This window comes from Parasteatoda tepidariorum, chromosome 12, assembly GCF_982258835.1.
Source record: "Parasteatoda tepidariorum strain Cologne lab strain chromosome 12, Ptep-v5.0, whole genome shotgun sequence".
Lineage (NCBI taxonomy): Eukaryota > Metazoa > Arthropoda > Arachnida > Araneae > Theridiidae > Parasteatoda > Parasteatoda tepidariorum.
The window spans coordinates 42,050,941-42,073,116 of NC_141766.1; the positions used below are offsets into that span (position 1 = coordinate 42,050,941).

At 28.6% G+C, this 22,176-nt stretch overlaps 1 protein-coding gene across 2 annotated transcripts; it reads right to left on the bottom strand.

The window, feature by feature from the left end:
• Positions 1-551: 551 nt before the first annotated feature.
• Positions 552-21,740, bottom strand: LOC107441828 (uncharacterized). 2 transcript variants are annotated; one of them, XM_016055211.4, is made up of 3 exons: positions 21,426-21,740; positions 6,902-8,046; positions 552-717 (listed from the first exon to the last, which is right to left on the bottom strand). In XM_016055211.4, the coding sequence occupies exons 1-2, from the start codon at positions 21,438-21,440 to the stop codon at positions 6,946-6,948; spliced, it is 1,116 nt and encodes a 371-aa protein (XP_015910697.2). In that variant the 5' UTR covers positions 21,441-21,740; the 3' UTR covers positions 552-717; positions 6,902-6,945. The 2 variants fall into 2 exon arrangements, with proteins under 2 accessions (XP_015910697.2, XP_015910696.2); XM_016055210.4 differs by lacking the exon at positions 21,426-21,740 and adding an exon at positions 15,165-15,364.
• Between the last annotated feature and the right edge of the window lie 436 nt (positions 21,741-22,176).

A 22,176-nucleotide genomic window follows, 5' to 3' on the forward strand; every position in this document is an offset into this window, starting at 1 on the left:
TAAATTAGTTTTTTTTTAACACATACTTAGGAAAAAAAATTTTTTGCTAACACTTTAATTTCTAAAATATTACCGAGACCCCGAAGAGTTTAAATCTAAGCGAATAATTTCATAAACAATGAATTTTTAATCTTTTGCATTAGTTTAAAAATTTTACTTCAGATAAAATTACTAATATGAACGAATTTAAAAATTTGATTTTGAGACCAAATGTATTTTTTTATATATGTATCTCACTTTATTTTGACAAGGTATACCGTATTTGTTCTATAACCCTTTTGAACCTGATGAAATATGAAAGTATTCTCGTATATTTCATAACATAAAAATTTTTTTAATTACGAATATTAATAAAAGAAATAGAAAGGTAATTCACTCCGACTACCGTACATTACATTTAATTTTACAATCTATGTTTATGTTAATAATTAAGCAAGCGGAATATATAAAAACTTAAAATTGTATCCAAGAGAAATTTCTTTTTACATAGTTTAAACATTGTCTGAGTCATACACGTAAGAAGTTAAGAGTACGAACCCAAAAAGGAAGGATTAAAATGAATTCAGAACTTTATTAATATCACAGCTTCAAAATGGCAATATAATAGAATACACATAAAAAATGGTAATAAAAAACACGAATGCAATAAATAGTTAGTGACGAACACTAATTCTTCAGGGAAAAAACATGTCCAATAATAGTTTAGGCACCATGAATCTGAAAGAGAAAAAAAAATATTAAGTTTACATCGCTGGGTTAAAACTCTTACAACTGAATAATGCTTGCACTAATTTTATTTTTAATTAATAACGTTTAAAAAGAGGGTAGTAAATAAAGTACTTATTTTTCCAAAAAATATTACAATATCATGTATAATGATTTGATAAAATCTATTGCTTAAAATATTTCAAACAAGCTTTTACATGAATGTAAAAACCAACGTTAAACAGTTGTCCCGATTCTGTTTAATAATTGACTAAGTTTTCAACTCTCAAAGCTCTACACCGTAGCCTTGTTAGAGGGGGAAGAAAAAAAAAACAGTTTTACCATGTTTGTTGTTGAACCCAAACCAGAAGAAAAGCGAACTCCTAGATCAACAACCGGGGAAAGCATCCGTAGGGGATTTTTTGCTGACACTAACCCACACATTCGTTATACGGAGGGAAAAATTACGAAAAACTCCCACGGTTAGCTCGACATCGAAGGGTACTTTTTGTATTATAATAGCTTGCAGACCAGATTATGTACTAGTCAGGGACCTGATCTCACATCAGAAGAGTACTGGGTTCGAATCCCGGACAAGGCATGGCTGTTCTTTCATTTTCTGCACTATCTAGACTGTGCGAGCAACGTTGGCCCACTTAATATGGTGCCCCAGAAAGAGTGGCCAACAAATCTGCCCTACTCATACTTGAATGAAATTTGTCAATTGAGGGGGCATTTGAAAAAAAACATTTTAAATTAATAAACGTTATTCGGAACTCCATTCAAAAGGGTATTGTACTCGTATAGAGTGCACCAACAACTTAAACTTATCAAAGTTAAAGAAATGAGCTGTTAAGATGCTAGTTACGTACGAAATTTATGAAATAGTTTTGGTAAAATTAGAAAAGGTATTAGGCAAAAAATTTACATTAAGTGCTATGAGGCTTTTAACATACGATTCAGATCTACATTGCATTCAAGGGTTGAATACAAACTGAAGTAAAACAATTTTTAAAAAATAGTAATCATCGCCTACATTTTTTACTTAGCAAGACAATTTGAGCATTCAAAGGAAAACACTTAATTTTGTATATAAAAAGTTAAACATGCATGTTTCTGCATTAAGCATAAATTAAACTCATAAATAGGGACAGTGCTCCCTAAAAAAAATTCCCCCTTATATTTTAGAATTCTTCAAAAAATAAGTAAAACAATGTATACATTGGGTGCAACAAACTAATATTTAGAAGTACGAAAAGTATAACATTTAAAAATCTAGCGAATCACTACTGATGAAAGTAGGACCGAAAACGAATACCCGAGATTGTCGGAGGAAATATAATTTAAAAGGATACTTTCAGCACAATCCTTAAGTATTGAAATTAAGATAACACAGATAAGCTTTATTTTTAGAATATTATTAGTTTAATCTAGTACAGTGTTTCTAAGAGTCATGAATTGAGCGCACTCTTCGTAGGCATGGTATTCTGTGCTTATATCTTCAACTCTGAAAGTAGTAAAACCCAAAATAAATTCACCTTTAAACATTCTCCCCATGATCTGGTTGAGAAACCAATGAGTGCAAATTATTTAGTGCTGCGTGTTTAAATTGCTTTATTTAAACAGTTGGTTTGTATTTAAATTTAAAAATATGCTAGACATTCTCAATACCATATTAACGTACTATGCATTAAATAAGATTCTTTGTTGAAATTTAAAAAGAAAATTCTAAAATAAATTAGGTTAGCATCGGAAATTATTATACTCGAAATGTCTTAATTTTATTATCGTGAGACTATGGTGGGAAAAATTGAACTCTGGAAACCTAGTTTTACTTCTATTGTTCGTAAAGTATTCGCACCACATTTTCAAAGTGCCCTAAGTTAATGATTCCACTAACATTAAGTCAAATGAAAAGAATGAATGAAACTAGAAAAATAAAACGAGAATAATGAGTCTGAGTTCAGTTTCTTTAACACAAGTCACGAAGTATTTAGTTTCTCAAACAGCTAGTTTCGCAAATAAGCGGTAAGGGGCCAATTATGATGGGATTTTTCACAGAAATAACTATCCTAGAAAACCGGTTTTTCTGTGTTTTAAGCAAACGTTTTTAAGAAGCTTATTTAATCTCAAGCGATTTCTTAAATTACTCCAATTCTTAGAGAATATATATTTTTGGAAAGTATTAACTGCAGGTGATAATCTGTCAAAAATTAAACTTGTTTAAACTATTGTACTGCTAACATAATTACTGAAATCAAGCAAAGTAAGAGTCCACAACATTATACATCATTTATCTCAATAATATTTTGTTTCAGATATTAAAATAATCAGTGTCTAAATATGAAGATCAAATTTATTGTCTACTAAAGAAAATAGCTGTAGGTTCCTGATAATAGTTCTGTTGCGTGTGAAGTACATAAAATTTGTATTTTAATTTGGTTGCGGAGACAAATTTATTAAAAATATAAGTTAGGGCAAAACAAATATGTAAACAATGGCAGTGAATTCCACCCAAATGCAAGATAACGAACACATAGGAATCTTTGTAAAAATATTTTTTAAAAAATTGAAAACAATTTTAGTAAGAGTTTTAAATGAGTTTTGGCTTTTTTATAACGCAAATACAATTAAAGTTACAGATAAGGAGATAAAAATAGTCTTAAACTAGCAATTGCACAACCAGTTTTCTTAGTAAGTGGAAAAATAAAACATTGGGGCACATTTAATTTTAAAATTTTAGTTTAACTAAGTTTGAAATATAGAAATTTCAAATATTATTCATAAGCTAAAAACTATCTGCAAAAAAAAAACAAATCTGGTTCGGGAGTTACATTTATGTACCTTCACAAAAAAAAATTCATCGATTTCTTAAGAGTATTGATAAGTTTTGTTTTCAAAATATGAATAGATATAAATTAATACTTCAAAAACTCGCAACGTAATCTTGTCTCTAGCTGTTTACTGCTTTGAGGATTTAATTCCCCCCCCCCCCCAAGAATTTCAATAAAGTCTTCGTGTCTTACAAGTTTGAACATCAGGATAATTTTAAAAATATGAATAAGTAATTTACATATCTCCAAAACTTTTTTCTTTTTTTTTTGGGGGGGGGGAGAACGAAAATTTTTAATTTAGTAGAGTTATATGAAATGCTTACCATTCAAATCTACAAACAATTTATGATTTCAGTTTAATTTAGATTTCGAATTTAAATATATTTAAATCAAATAATTTTTAAGAAGCTAGAAAAATATTCTAACATAAACTTTGATTCCATAAACAAATAAGACATAACTAATCTAGTTTGTCTTAGGGTTTAAAAAATTAGAAAAAATTGATTGGTTTAAAAACTGTCGATTTCTAAACATTTTACAGAACAGAAAAAGTGCCTTGTTGAAACAAAGACCGGAAGGGTTAAACTGCTTTATGTCTTAAAAAATATTATGTACTCAAAAGAACGAGATGACAAAATGTTATAAGCAAAGAATGTAAACAAATTTGGAAAAGATGACCAATACCAAAACTCTGAATCTACTAAATAAGGTAAAACCTCAAAAGGCTAGAGTCTGGTTAATAGCTCAATAGTTATTACTAAATTAACATTGACAAATTTAAATAGTATGAATAGGAGAAGTTTAAGCTCATTTTAGCCTAGCGTCCTTATAAAAAGGATTTTTTTTTTTTAATTAAAAACTTCGTAGAATTGGTCCATTAGAACTTATTTTGTCGTAACACGATAACTTTCTCTACCCAAACAAATATTTATGATCTGAAGTAAAAGTAGTAAAAAAATATCCATACAAAAATGCCCTTAAAAATACTAAAAACTACATTAAGTATTATCACCCATATCATACAGGTGTTTTTCATAGTCCTCTTCGATAGCTTGGAGTTTCTATTGTGATACTTTTAATTTTGGCAAATAAAACCAATTATGTAGTTTAACTGACTTTCAAAAAAAAAATGAAAATACTAAGATTAATAATTGAAGTAATCAAACTCTGTATATTTTGTTGAAAAAAAAGATGCGGAAGTTTACTAGGAAGTAAAACAAACTGAAAGCTATTTTTGATGAAGATGCCTAGAGGATGTTTTGCTTAAAGCTTTTTAAAATTAAGTTTTGGAAGTTAATGTCTAACAAGTTTATAATATTTATGGTAATTTTAAGTTTATATAGGAAGATTGCTAGGAAACTTTTCACTACCCTTTTTACTTTGAGCACTTACTATAGTTTATTTTATTTTGGTTAAAATGAAAAATAACTTAAAATGAGCATTTAAAAATGCAAAAGAAACTAAGTTAAAGAAAATGAACATAACCAGCTTGAAAAGTGCGTTTGAAAAACGCACATAGCTCAAAGTGTACATAAAAAAACTAGGTACAATAGTAAAAAGAAAAGTATTTTGTTAAACTAATAACTCAAATTATTAACTATGTTTCTCTCAAAAAAACCTCAGAAATCAATATGAAAATTAGTCTAGTATTTTCCACTACAAATTATATTCGAAAGTCATTTTTCAAACAAAAATCTAATCAAAATTTCCATTTATTTAATTAGTATTGCAGATTTTCTTGATTGCGTAGTTCGAGCTACGTTCAAAATAAATTTCAAACTTTCACAAAACTTCTTTGCTACAACTCATGCAAATAGGAACTTAACAGCATTCTACGCCCATTAACTTCCAAGACGCTTCTTAACAGGTCAATTATAAAGATGCTTGGAATAAACAAAAACACTCCATTTGTAACAGTTTGCTTCAGACTTCAAACTATATGCTACTTATACTTCCGGCAATACCTATTTATTGGTCACTTTAAACATTTTACTGGCATAAACAGACCAATAATGACTGAAACCAAGTAGAGCGTTAAAGTTTGCGTGCGGCTTTGATGAGATGGGGCTTATGTGCGGTGAATTTATACTCGCTTGGGGCGTACAAGTCTAAACAATAATTGGTGTGAAGCTCTTACTCAATCACTAATAACAGAGTTGCTTTTTACCACTGTTTTTATTATTCTCATGCTCTAATAAATAATTTATAAGGATTGCTTACATAGCACTTAAAAGTTACGGAATTTATTATTCAATATAACTTACCGCAAAACAGAAATTTGCCTTCTGAGAAAAACAGAATGCAAAAGGAATTTTCGCTATTATTTAAAATAAACTGGCTTAAGGCAATATAGTAATACATATTTGCTATACTAACAATTTTGAGTAAAACTGCTCTTTTGTATTGTTCTCAAATAGTTTCCTAGAATGAAAATTTGGCTAATCCTTACATTGCTTCAAATTAATCAAATTGAAAAATAATCTCAAATTTGGTTTGAAAGTATAGTTTGAATATAAGAATCGTATTTTAAAAAGCGCAATTGACACTGTGTTTAGCAGATGAAATTGTGTTATAAAACGTAAGGAGAAAAAAAATCTATACACAAAGATTTGTGGTGGTACAGTGATTATAAATGAGATTGTAAGAAGTATTTAAAAGTTAATTTTTTCACATCAATGCAAATGGATAGTTCTTTCGTACTCGACCAACTGATAATTTTTTTTTAAAAAGTAAAAATAATCGTCAGCGGGCAACATTTAGATATGCGACCTAAGAAATTATTCAAATTTATAACATTAATTGTTTATATAATTAGAATTAATAAGTAATAAACAGAATTTACTTGATGTTTAAATATCAATGTTTAAACGCTTTACTAATAAAATGTGATTTTTTGTAAAATGGATTTTATTATTCAAAAATCTTGCTTTCCAAAAAACGCATCTGCTGCCTCACTTTTCTTAACAGCTTAAATATTACCCCTCATGTAGTCTAGTCACTAATTTTATTAGTTATTAAAGCAATAAAATCTGATGCTAGGATTGAAACTTCATTAGATAGGTATTCTAATGAAAATCAAAAATACCAAAAAGGTAATATTTGCACGGAATGGCTCAAATCTGCTTGAAAAAGTAAACTGCAATGTTTAAAAATATTTTAGACTTATCAATCTGAATCTGACAATCGGCAATTCAGAGAAGAAAAATATTTTAAAAGCGATTTCTTTTCAGAAAAGTTAGTTCATGGAAGAAATTTGAACTTATCTGTTGCTTAGTAACAAGAGAAAATTACATGAAATTTCTTTAAATACAGCACAGTACTTTCTACTAAGAAGCTCATTTATAAAGATAGAAATTATTTACCTGAACTATTTGATGACTAGCCTTCAAAACTCCACTATAGTTTTTCACTGCACAACAGCTCCCTCGATATCTTGATTTTCTCGAGAGTTTAAAAAGTCCTCTTGATCTTCAATTAGATCTTCCAAAACATCCAATTTTACTCTCATGATATCACGCTCACCTTTGACATTTCTCAGAACCAACTGTTCTTGCTCAAGCTGTGATCTCAAAGCAGCCAATTCATTCTTCATACTAGGTATATCCGGCAGCTCTTCTCTAAAATCATCCAAAGCTGTTGAGATTCTTTCTGTAGCTGTAAGTATTTTATCCAGTTTCTCATTTGTAACAACTAAACTAGATTTAAAGGCATCGTTTTCCAATTGAGATTTATATGTAATTGCACGAAGTTTATTCATAATATTATTCAAAGGCACTTCGGGTTCAAGTGTACAATCGTAGAAAAACTCATTATGCAATAGCACTTTAGTGAATAATTGGCTTAACCGTTCAGATGTTTTGACCATGTCCAAACATTCTTTTTTATTCTTATTCATCTCAAAATCAATTTCATTCAAGTTTTTGTTGCTCTCTTTGATAATTTTAAGATCCTCTGTACTTAAATTGCTCTTGTTGGCTACTTTCAACATTTTCTCATTGTTCAACTTTGCGAATTTAGTTTTCTTAGCTTTCAATGCTTTTAACTTCTTAACCGAAATTGCCAGGGTTTTCATTGTTATTTTATCTCTTTCATCCAAATTGTATAAATCCACTATTTCTTTTTCGTTCTCTTCTCTCCACCTTTGCAATTCATTGCGATATTCCTGGAGCTTATTTTTCTGTGAAATCTGGTTCACTATGATGTTTATAGCACTGTTATGAATGCATCTTACTGCATTGCTAACCTGTTCACAGGTAGGATCTGGAACACCGGTCAACAAAGTGGGAAGATCTGGAACTTGTGATGTGGCTGGCCTGGACTCTCGCTTATATTCCAACATGCTCGTCAAAGGATTCATAACCAACCTTACACATCCAAAACAAAAATAGCAGATCCTCCCAGGGATTCCAAGCAAGCGCTGTAACATGTTATCCATTGTGTTCCAAATTGAAGATACAATCGTTCGAGTCATAGCTACTGGTGAAAAAATTCCAAGTAACCGACTGACCTGGAAAAAATTAAAATGTATCAGAACTAAAAATAAATCCAATTATACATTTATTACACTTTTTAAGACTCAGAAATTCCTTTTGTATGGTAAATTTTTACATTTTGTCTTCTGATCAAAAGCAAAGACTTCGGCTCATTGGTGAATGCATGGCCTTAAACCAGAGATGCCCACTTGCTCCGGCAAATATATATTTTAAAGTGGTAGTTTATCAATTGTGATTCCTTGTTTAATAAATTCAATTTAGTAGATTGTTATCTACCACTGTTTCTAAATAATTCGTAGGCTTACATATTCACTACTTTATCATGGTAAATCATGTTAAACCTGTTAAAAAGTAAGCAAAATTAGTCAAATATTTGCAAATTTTAATTTAATTACTTACAGTTTTTAAAATTTTTCTGGCGTGTCCGGAGCAGTTGGCATCTGTTAAATTCCTACTTCTAATGATTAAAAGTATTTAAAAAGTCAGACTAAGGCTGATTAATTTAGTGCCCGAGTGACTCGCTTATATGAATAGAATACAAAGTTTAATGGCACAATATCTGAATGCGGCAGTTGCAAAGAAAAACTGAGCAATATGCTCACTGTAATAAAACTTACATTTTTATGAAACTTTGTCCTACTTAGTTGTGTAATTCAAAAACTGTCATAGCATTAAATACATTAAACACGCAACACAATGAAAACAAAAGTACTCTGAAAATGTTTGAAAAAGTTAAAACACCAGCAGAATTAAACATAACTAAATCCAAGAGTTGAGAATAAACTAATAAATGGTGCAAGAGACAATGCTAGACTCAAAATTAAAAGGCTAGAAAAGAGCAAGTTAGGAAAATGCACTCCGGGGTAGGCATAGTATCAGTATCTACCTCAAGAGGATACGCCTACTAAAATTTAATGTAGAATTAAACCTCAAAATCAAGAACTGGCAATGTTGTGTCCAAATTTACATCATACACTATAGATAAGCTATTGTAAAATCAGTGACGCAAAGGATAAATATTTTATGATAAGCTAGCATTTACAAAGAGTGACAAAGACTGATTACCCTAAAGATCCAGTCATAAGATCAAAAGTTAGTCAGGGTGATTTTATTTTTTAGCACACTGTACATGGCTTTTAAAAATTATTTGAGTCAACTTTTTAAAGCATGGTAAAGTTAATTTTTTTGTTGTAAGAAAATCTTGTTATTCCACATACATAAATTTAAATTTGAGTATATAGAAATAAACTTAAAGGTAAAACAATTTTAAACTTTAAGTTTCTAAGTGCCTTAAAATTTAATGGATTTAATGAAATTACATTGTATTTTAAATGTTGCATTGCTTTTGAATTAAAAGTTCAACTTCGAGCACAAGTTAACAAAATAAGGAACACCAGACAAAAAATTTAACAAAAATCAAATTTAAAGCTTTTTACTTAAATATTATAGATTAAGGATTTTAAAAAGATTGAAAATAAATGTTGAAGTTTCTGTTCTGTTAGATAATTTTGCACATAGATTTTTTTAAAAAATGAAGAAAAGATATTTACTTTGCTGAACGAAGAATTAATAAAATATCAGAAATCCTGCATACCGAATAACTTAATTCCCAACAAAGTGTAAAGTTGAAAAATTCCTAACATTAAATATTTAAAGATGTTATAATTGTTGATATTTCACAAAATTCTTGTAGTTTATTTTTTAAACATATTCTATTAATATTTTTTAATTACGTATTTCAAGATTCGAACAAACAGATGGAACTAAAAGGGGTGAAAAGTTCACCTAAACCATATCTTTTTTTTCCTTTTATGTTTCAAGGATGAATTTAAAGAACTTTTCCTTATTGTTTCTGACAGCGTCTAATTTAAAAGTTAGCATTCCGTTATTTGTTTACCAGTTCGGTTCAATTTGTTTCAAGGTTGTAATAAAATTAACTTCAAGCGGACATTTGCCTTGCGATAAACAAGTTTAAACTTATATTCTAGAAACTTAGAGAAACGGCTGTTACCAGTCTCACACAAGCAATGAATACAAAAATAAAGACTATCACATGCTTATGCGAGATTGACAGCAAACTTGTTAAGTTGGTTGACCTGCACGTTTATAACTCATAAGAGATTTTCTCAGCATAGCTACATAAGACAAATTTTAAAATAGATACCAACTTAAAAATATAGGCAAGCTACTAAACACGCGAATTTCTTTAAATTTCGTGCTTTGAGAGATTTTATTTTTAGTTTAAAAATATGAAATTCGACGCCATTAACCTTTCACTACAAAACTTGCCCTTAGCAATCGCAGTATTTGAGCAAAATTTATAGTTTAAGGAAACTGTTCTTGCAAGATATTCCGCTTTAAGGTTCCATGGTAAGCTCACAGGGTAGAAAGTAAAAACCTATTTTTACGATTTTTGAAGCTTGAAAATATAATTATATCTGATCAATTTTTCATAATTTAATATTTCGGTTATTTAAGTAAAATGCCCGTGGAATAAAAATGGCAAAATTGAAAAAATATTTAGTTAATTCTAAAATCCATGACGTACTACATATTTTTAGCTAGACGTGCATAAATAGTAAGACAATACATTGAATTACTAAGTAGATACTCATTTATAAAATTTTATTAATATTTCCCATTTAACTTTTCTATTCAAAATTAACTTATTAAATTCAATTAGGAAATATTTTCCTGATAGCCATTCTCAACGTTTATGAGTTCTTTTTCACTTTCATTTCACCAAAAGCTACAATTCAGTTCAGCTTATGCATACACGAAGGCATATGCGTACATGCATACATTCAGCTTATGCATACACGTTCCTTCAACTTATGCGTACATGAAAAAACTTAGAACTAGGCACTACAGAACTGAGCGTTCAATTGCCTGGAGTAAAAATTTTAAAATCATTGCTAAAACGATGAAATTCAGGTAAAATATTTTCAAAAGTGGGAGTATTCAAAACAATAGTACACTTTAGAGGTATATTCAGTGTTGCTAATGAACTATTCATGAAACTATCGGATTTCCGCTAAAAAGGAAAAAAGGGCAATCGCTTAGGGTTTTTAAGCTAAAAATTGGGAACATAGTTAACAGTCATAGCCTAACATAGCTATCATAGCCTAACATAGATTGCGATTTTAAATCTAGGTTAGCTGATCCAACTAGCTTGAGAGAAAAAGAAAATCTTAATAGAACATATGGTTTTGAAGCTCATGAAGTTTGCAAAACTATGCACAGCAGAAACATTACAATCAATATATACTCTTATACTGTACATTAATTGTAATTTGAAAGCTCTGATAAATAGTAAGGCTAGCTTTATCCTCTTGGCCCTATGTTTACCTGAAAATAATGAACAGTCGAAGGAAGTAAGCTCGCAAGTTAAGATCTGGGTCCAGAATTTACTTCAGAAGAAAACACCTCGAAAAGTACTTCAAGAATATAAAGTACTATTCCCATAGAGTTTACAGTATTTGCATTTTACTATCCACATTTATATTTTTATTAAACGATAAGTGAGGAAATTTTTGAACTAAAATCTTAAGCATGAATACATTAAAACTTTACTAATCAATCATAATTGTCATAACAAATAGTACCAGAAAACACCGAAGTGTCACTATTACACTAAAATCCAAATGTTTTAATTATTTCTTACAAGCTTCTTTTATGATCCAAACTTCTTTGTTTGGAATTGAAAAACTAATTAGGATATGATTAGTAATTTAGTTTGAAATTTTTAAGTTCATAAAGTTATTTTAATTGCAAAAGTTTGACTTAAAATAAAGACTATTTAAAACAACTTTTAATAAAAGTTCTGACCATTTTTAAATAATTTCGGATGGTTAACACCACTTTTCCAATTTCTTGGTGAATACCAAAGTTTACCGATTAACAGCTTTCTTGGTTATTCCGAGTTAACTTTGGTTTGTATATATTGCAAATATTTATTATGCCAAGAAAACTCTGGAGTAGAGTTCGTCAGCACGTTTTGTTTTATCAAATCTTTACTTAGCCTGAAGCAAAAAATAGTCTGCTGTGATTGTAAGTTTGCAAAGTTTTATTTGGGAGTTTTTCTGTTGGATTGTGGGATTGCATATACGATGGCTGTTGAATTCAGAGAAAAAGTGCAAAGAATCACTTCGCTGGCGATTGAAAAGCATCACTGTGTTGTCCATTGTTTCAAGAACTATCATACAAAAACCAATATTTAGTTTGTTTTTTTATTTGCCAGAGATCGGGATTGCAAACTGATTGTAAATGAAATGTTTTTTTTTACACAAAATATTAAAATTTCAACGAAGCTTCCGTATTATATTTTGTTTTAGTTCCTTGTATTTATTAATAAAATAAAAAGTAATTTAAATTTTTTTTTAAAAAGAAAATTGGTAAAGGAAGCGGTTAAATGTAAACTACACTGATTCTAAGGAAATCTAAAATCTGTACACGTAAACTGAGACGCATGTTAAATACATTGTGCTTGTGTATACTATCTTTCAGTATTTGGAACAGATGATTTAATTTAAGTAACAAGCGTTCAAGTGCAGTTTAAATTTATGACACTTATTTTCTTAACGTAGATTAAAAGTTTAGAATTTACACAGAATACTAAAAACCATTTTTAAAAAAAAAGTTTCATCTAATTAAAACTTAATAAAAATTTAATTCAATATAACACTCCAGCCAGTTGTCAGGAAAGGGGTCAAGGATGTTAAGACTACAATTTTAAGACAGACATGTTGGTGGTAATGAGATCCATCTCGCACACATGCCGCCTTTACTCCCGAGAATAGCTGGTATCCATGGACCAACCATGAACAAATTGGTAATCGAGCAACCAATTGAAAGCAGGGTGGATTTCACATATTAAGCATTTGAATACGTTAACTTTCAAACTATTAAACCTTTCAGATAAGTTTATTGTGTCAAAGTTTGCCGTTTGGATATCAGATTCTGATTATCTGATCTGATTAATGATTTGAATCGACAAAAGATTTTTATCAACCTTTTAAGATAAATGCTAAATGTTCGGCAGCTCTCATCACCTCTATATATTTACATTGTCGAAAAGCTAAGTTATCTGCTATCATTTTAGTTTTACTATATGAACCGAGTACATAAAAATACAATGAATCTAGAAAAATTTTGAAGAATATGATAAAAATGTATTCTTAAAAAATAGGTAGGACTTATTAGATCGCCACAAGCAATTTCAAGAGTTATTGAAAATTACTTTTTCTTTGCGAAATATAATTCAATGTTTTACAAATACAGAGAGAATCTAAAGATTTTAGATTCTGTTTACATTACGATTCTTGAATTTAGAACGTGTCTAATAAAACTTTGCTAATACTGAAGATTAGAAAATAAAATACCAATAAAAGCATTTATTTGCTACAACTTAAGATAAAACCAATAAAAATGCTTTGTTTTCGTTCTTATAAGCTTTAAATTCTAAAACAATATTTTACTTGAAAGTTCTCATATCAAAATTTTTGAGAAGTACATGAAGAAATTTTAGCTTTTTAAGAATAAAATTTGGTGACTCAATAACTTATTTAAATTGAAATCTAAAAATAAACTAGAATTAAAATTTTAAAAATTAAAATACACGATTCCTTCAAGACATCTAGAAGACAAAGTTCCTTTTCGAATTAACATTGTTCTGCTTTTAAAATATAAATATGTTAGATGCATGGTGCTCTATACTCTATTTTAAGGATTATTATAATACTATGTGTACACATTCTGGTACTACGTTTGTGCAAATGTTGAAACTTAAAATCACGATACAATTACTCACAAAATTACCAGGCGTAACAAAAACCGAATGAGCTTTACATTTATGAAAAATAAAACTGAATTCATAAAAATGTCCTAAAAAGCTACTATAACTTCATTAAATTATACCAATTTGTTAAATTTTTCTATTCATACATTTAAGGCAATTATTTAATATTTAGAAAAAATATAAAACTTATTTTTAAACTATCTCACAGCACCTGTCAAAATTCTCATTTTAAATTATATTATTTTCATATGAATGAAAAAGGAAATATATTAGCCATTATGTAAATAAATACAAACTGCCTGTGTAAAAAGCATATATGATTTATAAACAATTTAATAGAAGAACACTTAAACATCTATAATAAAATTTAAGAATAATTCACAAGTTCTCACGAAAAAATTTATCTAATACTATTTTATTTTAATTAAATCACAAAATTTCAATAATCTCAAACTTATCAAAATTTTTAAAATAAGAAACATGGAACAATCAAGCTATAGACAAATTTATTGCAATCATGGCCCCCAGTGTCCCTTATATATATTTTTTTCTGAATCTCTATAATTACAGGCAAAAACATATTTTACAATCTTTAATTATAACAATACATAATAACAGTCTAATTGTCACTATAAATGTGTTAGATTATCTTATATTTGTACTAAAATATAAAATCTAAAAGAAATTGTTTCAAATTTTTCTTCATTCATATTCAAAATTTTAATTTAGTAAATTAAAATTTTATTGAGAGAACTTTCTCTTAGATCTAAATAACGGCCATATAAGTGCAGATTTAAAAAATTTTAGGAAGTGAGGTGTGTTAGGAGTTTTTACCTTTAACGCAGAAAAAGACAGCAGTGTTTCATGCCGTATTTCATAGCAGCAAATTAAATGACTGATATTTTTAAGTTGAGTAAGTGAATACTAAGGAAAAGTGAAAATGTTTAATAAAAATTCTGCAACAAAGGGTTCACAGACAATGCAGATTAAAAATATTCTGATATTTAAGCATATTTCAATCGTAAAAACTTTTAAAAACAGGTTAATGATATTTTTTTGATATTAAATCCAAATAAACCATTCTTTAAAAAAATGATTAACTTTCCTAAAAATGTAATCGCATCTTCATAAGCATGACATTATTAAAAGTATGAGGAAAAAAAAGGTAAAATTTAGGTTTATTCTAAAACCCATCAGTCTAACCAATCAATTTTAAAAATTACCCACATCTTAAGCCATGTTGAAATAGCAAAGATCTAATTAAAAATGTTAAAGATCAAAATATCAAGGTTTTAATTTATAAACCAAACATTTAACACTAAAAAGCAAACTTACGGAAAACACCTTCGCGGGATACTTTACTGTTCTAATAAAAACATCACACTGATATCGTAAAATTATCCGAACATTCATCGTAAATGAAGAATAACGAGCCATAATATCCAAAAGGCATCTACCTCTGAGAAAACAAGAACTACAAGTGGTGAAAAACCGAGCAAACCTTGTTCGCCTCTCTGTGTCCTCAGATTAAGGAAAGTATTTCGGAAATCTTCAAGGTTGAACAAACGAAAGTGTCACGTTAAAAAATTAAATGACGTGACGTAGGCTATTTGACGCAAGTTTACAATATTAGCGAACAAGTCTTTATTTCCAATAAAGATCAGAGAAAAAACAATTTTAACACAAAAGGATTGTCTCTTAATAAGGAAGTTTGGATACTGAGACTTAATAAATGTGTGCAATCTAGAAAATTTTCTTATTCTTATAGCATAATCTGGATGTCATTCAAAATTCAATTTTTATGAATGTGTCTAATTTAGGTTTATAAACATTATCAGTATTCGAAGCAGATGTTAAATTAAGCAAGACTTTCCTTAAGGCAGTTATATTAAGAATATCATATTCTCACTTAAACAGTTTTTTAACAATATTTTCTCCCATTTTCACCATATTAAAGCATGTTTTTCCTTACTATTATTGTCTAACACTGAATATTTTAAACTTAAGATGCAGAACTATACATTCAAGATTTATAAACTTTATTCTTATTTTGGAATGCAATGGAAGTTCACAGTTGCTGTGAAGTTTTCTGTAAAATAGTTTCTGTATGAAATAAGACATTAGAAATAATCCTTACAGAAATTTTAGATATTTGAGGTGACAAGGTTGATTTGAGATTTATTCGAAATTTATTTCAAAAACAACCTTAAAAATCAACCTCCCAAGATGCATGAAAGTGTAAGAAGTTTTTTTTATTCACACTTCAGGTTTTGAGGTTGATGGAAATCCACTTTGGAGCAACCAGCTTAAGGAGGTTGTTTTTGAGGAGGTTGTTTTTCGACACTTTAAGCAAATACGTGCATTTGAGATGTGATTAATTTCACCTGATCAAAACTAAAATTTCAGTTATATGAGGTTTAAACTAGGTTGAAATTGAGGTTTATTAATAAGGTTATTTCTGATATTAAACATAACCTCACTTTGTACCTCAGGTGAATTTTTTCATTTGTCAATCCCAAAATATCCTCAAAAATACCTTATTTTTTTAAGGGGAATATCATACGTAATTAAACTTTGAAATTATAACTAAACTTTAACAAATGAGAAAAAAAATTTATGTTCCTTGAACTATGGATATATTTAAATTACAACAAAGTCGAATTTTTTTCTTGGTAATAATTATACTAATTAGGAGTGGAGACTGGGAGGGAAAATTCTAAATATCCTTTTAATCCTCTTAGTTTAATTTTCAACTTTTACTTTAATTATTTACTCTATTTGGCATTATCTTTCGATACATATATAACAAGTCTTTCCCCAAATCAGAATTTGCGATATAAAACATGCGGTATTTTAGATTCTCTATTAATTTCTCACAAAATTATGCAAATACAATTCTTCAGTTTTTGAAAGATATTTACATCTTAAACAGTTATTAGTTTAGATTTTTGACAAGTATCTTTATTATTATGCAATTAACGTCATCCTAAGTTTTTTTTTACCACTTTAAACTGCAATAAGATTAGATTTTAAGAAATCTAAAAGCTGAGAAATTTGTGATTTTAAATCTCTTACTTAAAACCACAAATCGCATCATTTTATTCTCCTAGTTAAATAAAGCGACTTCTTTCTACCTCTTTTGAAAGGTATTGCGATAACAATACCTTTCAATTATGTAATATATTAAATTTTATATATAAAATATATATTTATAAAATATATAATTAAAGTATACAAAATATATATATAACATATTTAAAATATATAATACATACTTCATAATAAAATAATATCATCAATAGTTTATTAAGTACAAAAATAAAAATGGAAAACTAGAAATTTTATCTAGAATCCAAGATGGCAAGATTACAGGTCTCATAAGGGGCCCTTAATTATGTAAGTACACTTAGCGGAAACTGGATTATAGATATACTGCCATGCAATACAATCAACGAAATAGACAAAACTTAAAATTTTTTTTTATGTATTTTCATTTTCGCATGAAAAGCTATACATTGTAAAAAACTAGTTTCAAAGATATTTTTTATCTGTTTTCTGAAAATCTATTTCACCGATGATAGTATGAGAAAAAATTAGTTGTCAAGCCACTTTTCTTGAAATTCTTTTGCTTTTAATTTTTTTTTCGTAAAGCACTTGCTTTGTTTTTCCAATTGCAGGACAGTATAGTCGTTTCCTTTCTAGAACTATCGAAGTTAAAAATTTCAGTTATACTAATTGGTAAAATTAATATGGATTTTATATTAGAGTCATAGTCTAAAGGGGGTTAAGAGTTTATATTAATTTCTTTAATCTGTTTGATATGCTAAGAGCTCAAAATAAACAAAACTTAAGCCGTAAAACTTTAAATCTTTTATTGTTACAAATTATTTTACCTTCTGAAACAAAGAAATTGAGAATATTTCGACTGTGAAGTACTTTTTATTAAGTAATTATGATTAAGTATTTTATTGTAGTGTAAACATTTATGTATGTCGTAACCTTTTTAAATGGACATTTGGTGAAGATTATACATATGAATGAACAAAAATGGTTGAGAGTGATTTTTCAAAGTCTCATTCTTTCTAATACATTTTTTTATTGTACAAACTGGTTAAATGTCAAATGAACCAACAAATATTAAAATCAGTTACAGGAAATTTAGGAAATACTATCCACATACCTGCCAACATTCACTCTTTTCGAAAATGGATTTTCCAAGTGGTAGTAAAACCATTACCGAAAAACTATCTTCCTCAAAAATATATTTGTATTTTAATCAGGTTGAATTTCGCTATCGTATGGAATAATATGCTTTTATATACTTGTTGTAATTATTTATATGTAGTGGTGGTCAAACTGATTTAAAATTATTATTATAATTCAAAAAATTTAGTGAAATAACATGAATTTCGCTAGCACTTTAAATATGAAAATAAAATCTGGGAAAACCGGAAGAGTTGGCAGCTATGTATCCATAATGGTCAATAATTTCTTTTTTTTAATGTTAAAGTTTTGGAGTAGAAATTTGCTTTAGATTGCCAACTTAAGTTTTTCATCCGAAGTCTATAACGAGCATTTTAGAGAAAAAATTTTAGAATCTACTGATTGTACGAAAAAGTTTACTATAATGAAATTAAATGCTGGCAGTTTAATTTTTAAAACTAGAAACAATTGTTTAAAAAAAAAAGAACTTCATCTCGAAAAGAATTGAGTATTTCAGATGTTCGTTACATATGCAAAAGAAACTTTTCAATACAAATATCCCCATTTAAACTAAAATCGAATGACCCGATGACTAATCGAATGACTAAAATCGAATGCTAACACATCATAAAAATTAATTTTTTTAAATTGTCATAAATTCCAGACATTTCTCGAAACTAGGCTTAATGATGCATTTTTTAAAATCATGAATAATTTGCAGTAAAATTAGCCAGGTAAAATCTTATTTAAGTATTTTTTTTAACTCAGTCAAGTTCGGCATATTGAGAAAAGAGTTCTTCCTCAAACCCATTAACTCCAAGTTTAAAACGTACTTGCAATTAGTTTTAAACTTATTGCAATCACGTCTCTGGGATCTTTGCTTACTTAAATGCTTAAAGTTCGTTACTTAAAAACCGTAGGACAAGAACAGAGAATCTCAAGGTGACACGTGATCACTGTCATAAAGGTTTTAATCACAGATTAAATTAAGTTATACCCGGTTAATTTGAGCTGTGGTGGCGCTCAGGGGATAGAACATTCACCTCTAAATGAGGTGAAACAAGTTCGAATCCCAACGGTGGCTGGTCGATACGAATTCTGCTCCCGGCTAACATCAACCAGTGATGACACAAAAGTGTTAAGCGGATAGTAGGTTAGAACCCTCTTTGCCGTCGGGCTAACCAGGGAAGGTTTTGCCCTCCATGCAACGCAAATGCTGGTTATAGTTTCAACAAAAAGTCCTCCACAATGGTTAGTCTGCCCAAATACTTCATACAGAAGATTCTTCGTCCTCTGGATTGGGTTCAAAGCTACAAGGCTATGAAATTGAACATTGATAGACGTAAATTCAGAATTGGGTCTGCTGTTCTACACCAGTTATAAAATATAGATTTAGTTTTGTAAAACATCGCAGTTTTAAATTATTATTCACATAATTGTACAATATTTTGAAAACATTAAAAAATTATTTCTATGGAAAAAATTCACAGTTTTAGTTTAATTAATCAACCGAGATATTTGAAATTTCATAAAACACCTCGTCATGAAAACAGATAAAACTTTTAAAACAAAATACTTCATTACTATTTACGGATTAACATAATCCTTTAAAACATAAATACTTGAGTTGATTATTAATACAAATTATGTTTTAGCAGGCCATTTTCTCAATACTCATTTTCGCATTCTCTTTTCCCAATTTTTAAACCTTTAATTTATGGACATAATTTAAGGGTTCAGTTCGGAAATATTTCTCTGACGTAATTTATGACGCTTAGAAGGATTAAAATTCTTTTGCGATGAAGTTTGTCTGCGACATTCGCTAATATTTTTCTAATTGGATTAATAACATTAAGCAGAGCATCTAATCTCATTTCCAAACAAAAGAAATTATATCCGAAATACATAAAACAGTTTTGGATGGAGGTTTGGAAATCAAAATATTAGTTTGTCATAAAGTTTAAGATCAAGCTGCGTCCACAAAACTTACTAGGCTATAAACCTACTTCGATAAATTTCATTATAGAGCATATGTAGTTCAACAAGATTTAAATGTTAAACAGAGGCATGCAATAATATTTGTTTCTTATCCACATTTCAAAGCAAAACAATGATATAAAATAAATATTTAATAATCAATTGCAAGAAATATGTTTGAAATCTAAGCAATTTAAGCCGCGTTTCTCAAAATTGATATTGTTCTAAGAAGATTACAGCAAATAAGGAACTGGTTTGTTTCAAATTTATTAACGCTTCCTAAAGATTAAAATTTTATTTAAATGCCGATCACTGAATATCAGAACTCGAAATACCTTTTAATTTTTGCCACTTTAACTATACATGAATTCTGTCTCGTTCTATGTAGATATTTCATGAACGATTTGATAAATGGTTGTTTATTAATTTAAACTTTTTCAATTCCTTTTATAGTTAAGAAATCGAACCACCTAATAAGCTTTAACTCATAAGAAAATTAAAACATTTACTGAAGATATAATTTGATTTCAAGATATGAAATATAAAGTCATTAAAGGGAGATTAAAAATAATTATAAGATTCCATCTTTTAAACGAGACTATAAAATAAAAACAGTTTTATAAGTTTAACTAAAAACTACATTTAATTATTTCCATATTGAAGCATTTACGTTTTGAATTAGGAAAAAGTATTCGAATAAATTATGACTTCGACAATTCTGAATTATAAAAATTTTACTAAATGCGAAAAATGAGGGAACAAGTGACAACTCACAAAACTCAAGCAAGAATGTTTTAGCTTTGTTTCCTAAAAGCTTTAAATAAAGTAAGAAATAACAAATTTTGAAAAACGAGGAAGGAAAATTTAGTTTTAAAAAAGAAATTTTAACAAATTAAATATTAAATTCAGAAATTAAATACAAAGTTAAAAAACATGGCATTTGAAACTGAAATTTCCATACAAATTCGCGATTAATTTATACGAAATTAAATTGAAACATTATTAAATAACTACACATTTTCCTTGGCCATTTTCAGCAGAAACCCTCGGCAAGGTTATCAGAAATTTATTGAATAAAAATTTCCGACATAACTACAAAATAAAATAATCAAAGAGATTAAAATTTCTCATATTCGATTAAATTTCAAATTGTATTTAATATTTAATTTCCTCTCAGCATCACTCTTAAATCATCTAAAAATATTGCACGCTCAAGAAAATATAAAAAATTCATCTTGTTTTAGTTGTAAAAACAAATTTCATAATTAAATACAAAGCAAATCTACAAAAATAAACTAAAAGAAAACTAGATTAGAATAAACAAAAACGCCGGATACGAAAAAACTCCAAGGACACATTAACATACTATAATTCCAAACGATACGCTTGGTTCGTTACGATAAAGTTTCAACTCACCTGGGTATCTGACATTCTTGTTGAGAATCCTCACCAAATCTACGGTATGGTCGTTCAACTGCAAATAACCGAGCGGACCTTCGATAGAATTCTTGCTCTTATTTACCGCAACCACTGCCCTCTGTGCGTTCAATCCAACTAATTTTGCTTCACTTCCTCGCGGTTAGTAGTTACTTCCACGGGATTCTTTCTTTTGAGAGGTGAGCGAAAGATTCTACTGATGGACTTAAGAACTTGTATATTGAGACTGGGTGGACAGGTATTTTTACCTTTCACCCCTTTCTTTCATATAATAGAGCATGCCGAATTCTAATTAAACTTTTCTGGGAAATAGTTTATTCTTTAATGCTGGACAATGAAATTGGATTTTTATTTTATTTTAATAGTATTATTTAAATTTGATTGAAATTATTATATGGATATGTTATTATAGAGATGAAAAGTCAATTTAAGAATGAAAAATATGCATTTTTTCAATTAAATTTTATTTGTCCCAAAAGTATAATTATTATTTATTAAGTTTAATACACTGTTAGAAATTTTGATGAGTGTTGATCCATGTTATCTTTAAACTTTGCAGTAATCCTATAATTATGTAATATGCTGAAACCATATTAACCTAAGTTAAACCAGGTTAACATCGTTTCAACATATTAAGATTTCTGCAAATTGTAGTGATAATATGGTTACACCAATTTACCATTCTGTTTATGCCAGTTAAGGCATGTTAGATCCATAGTAGACTGATCGT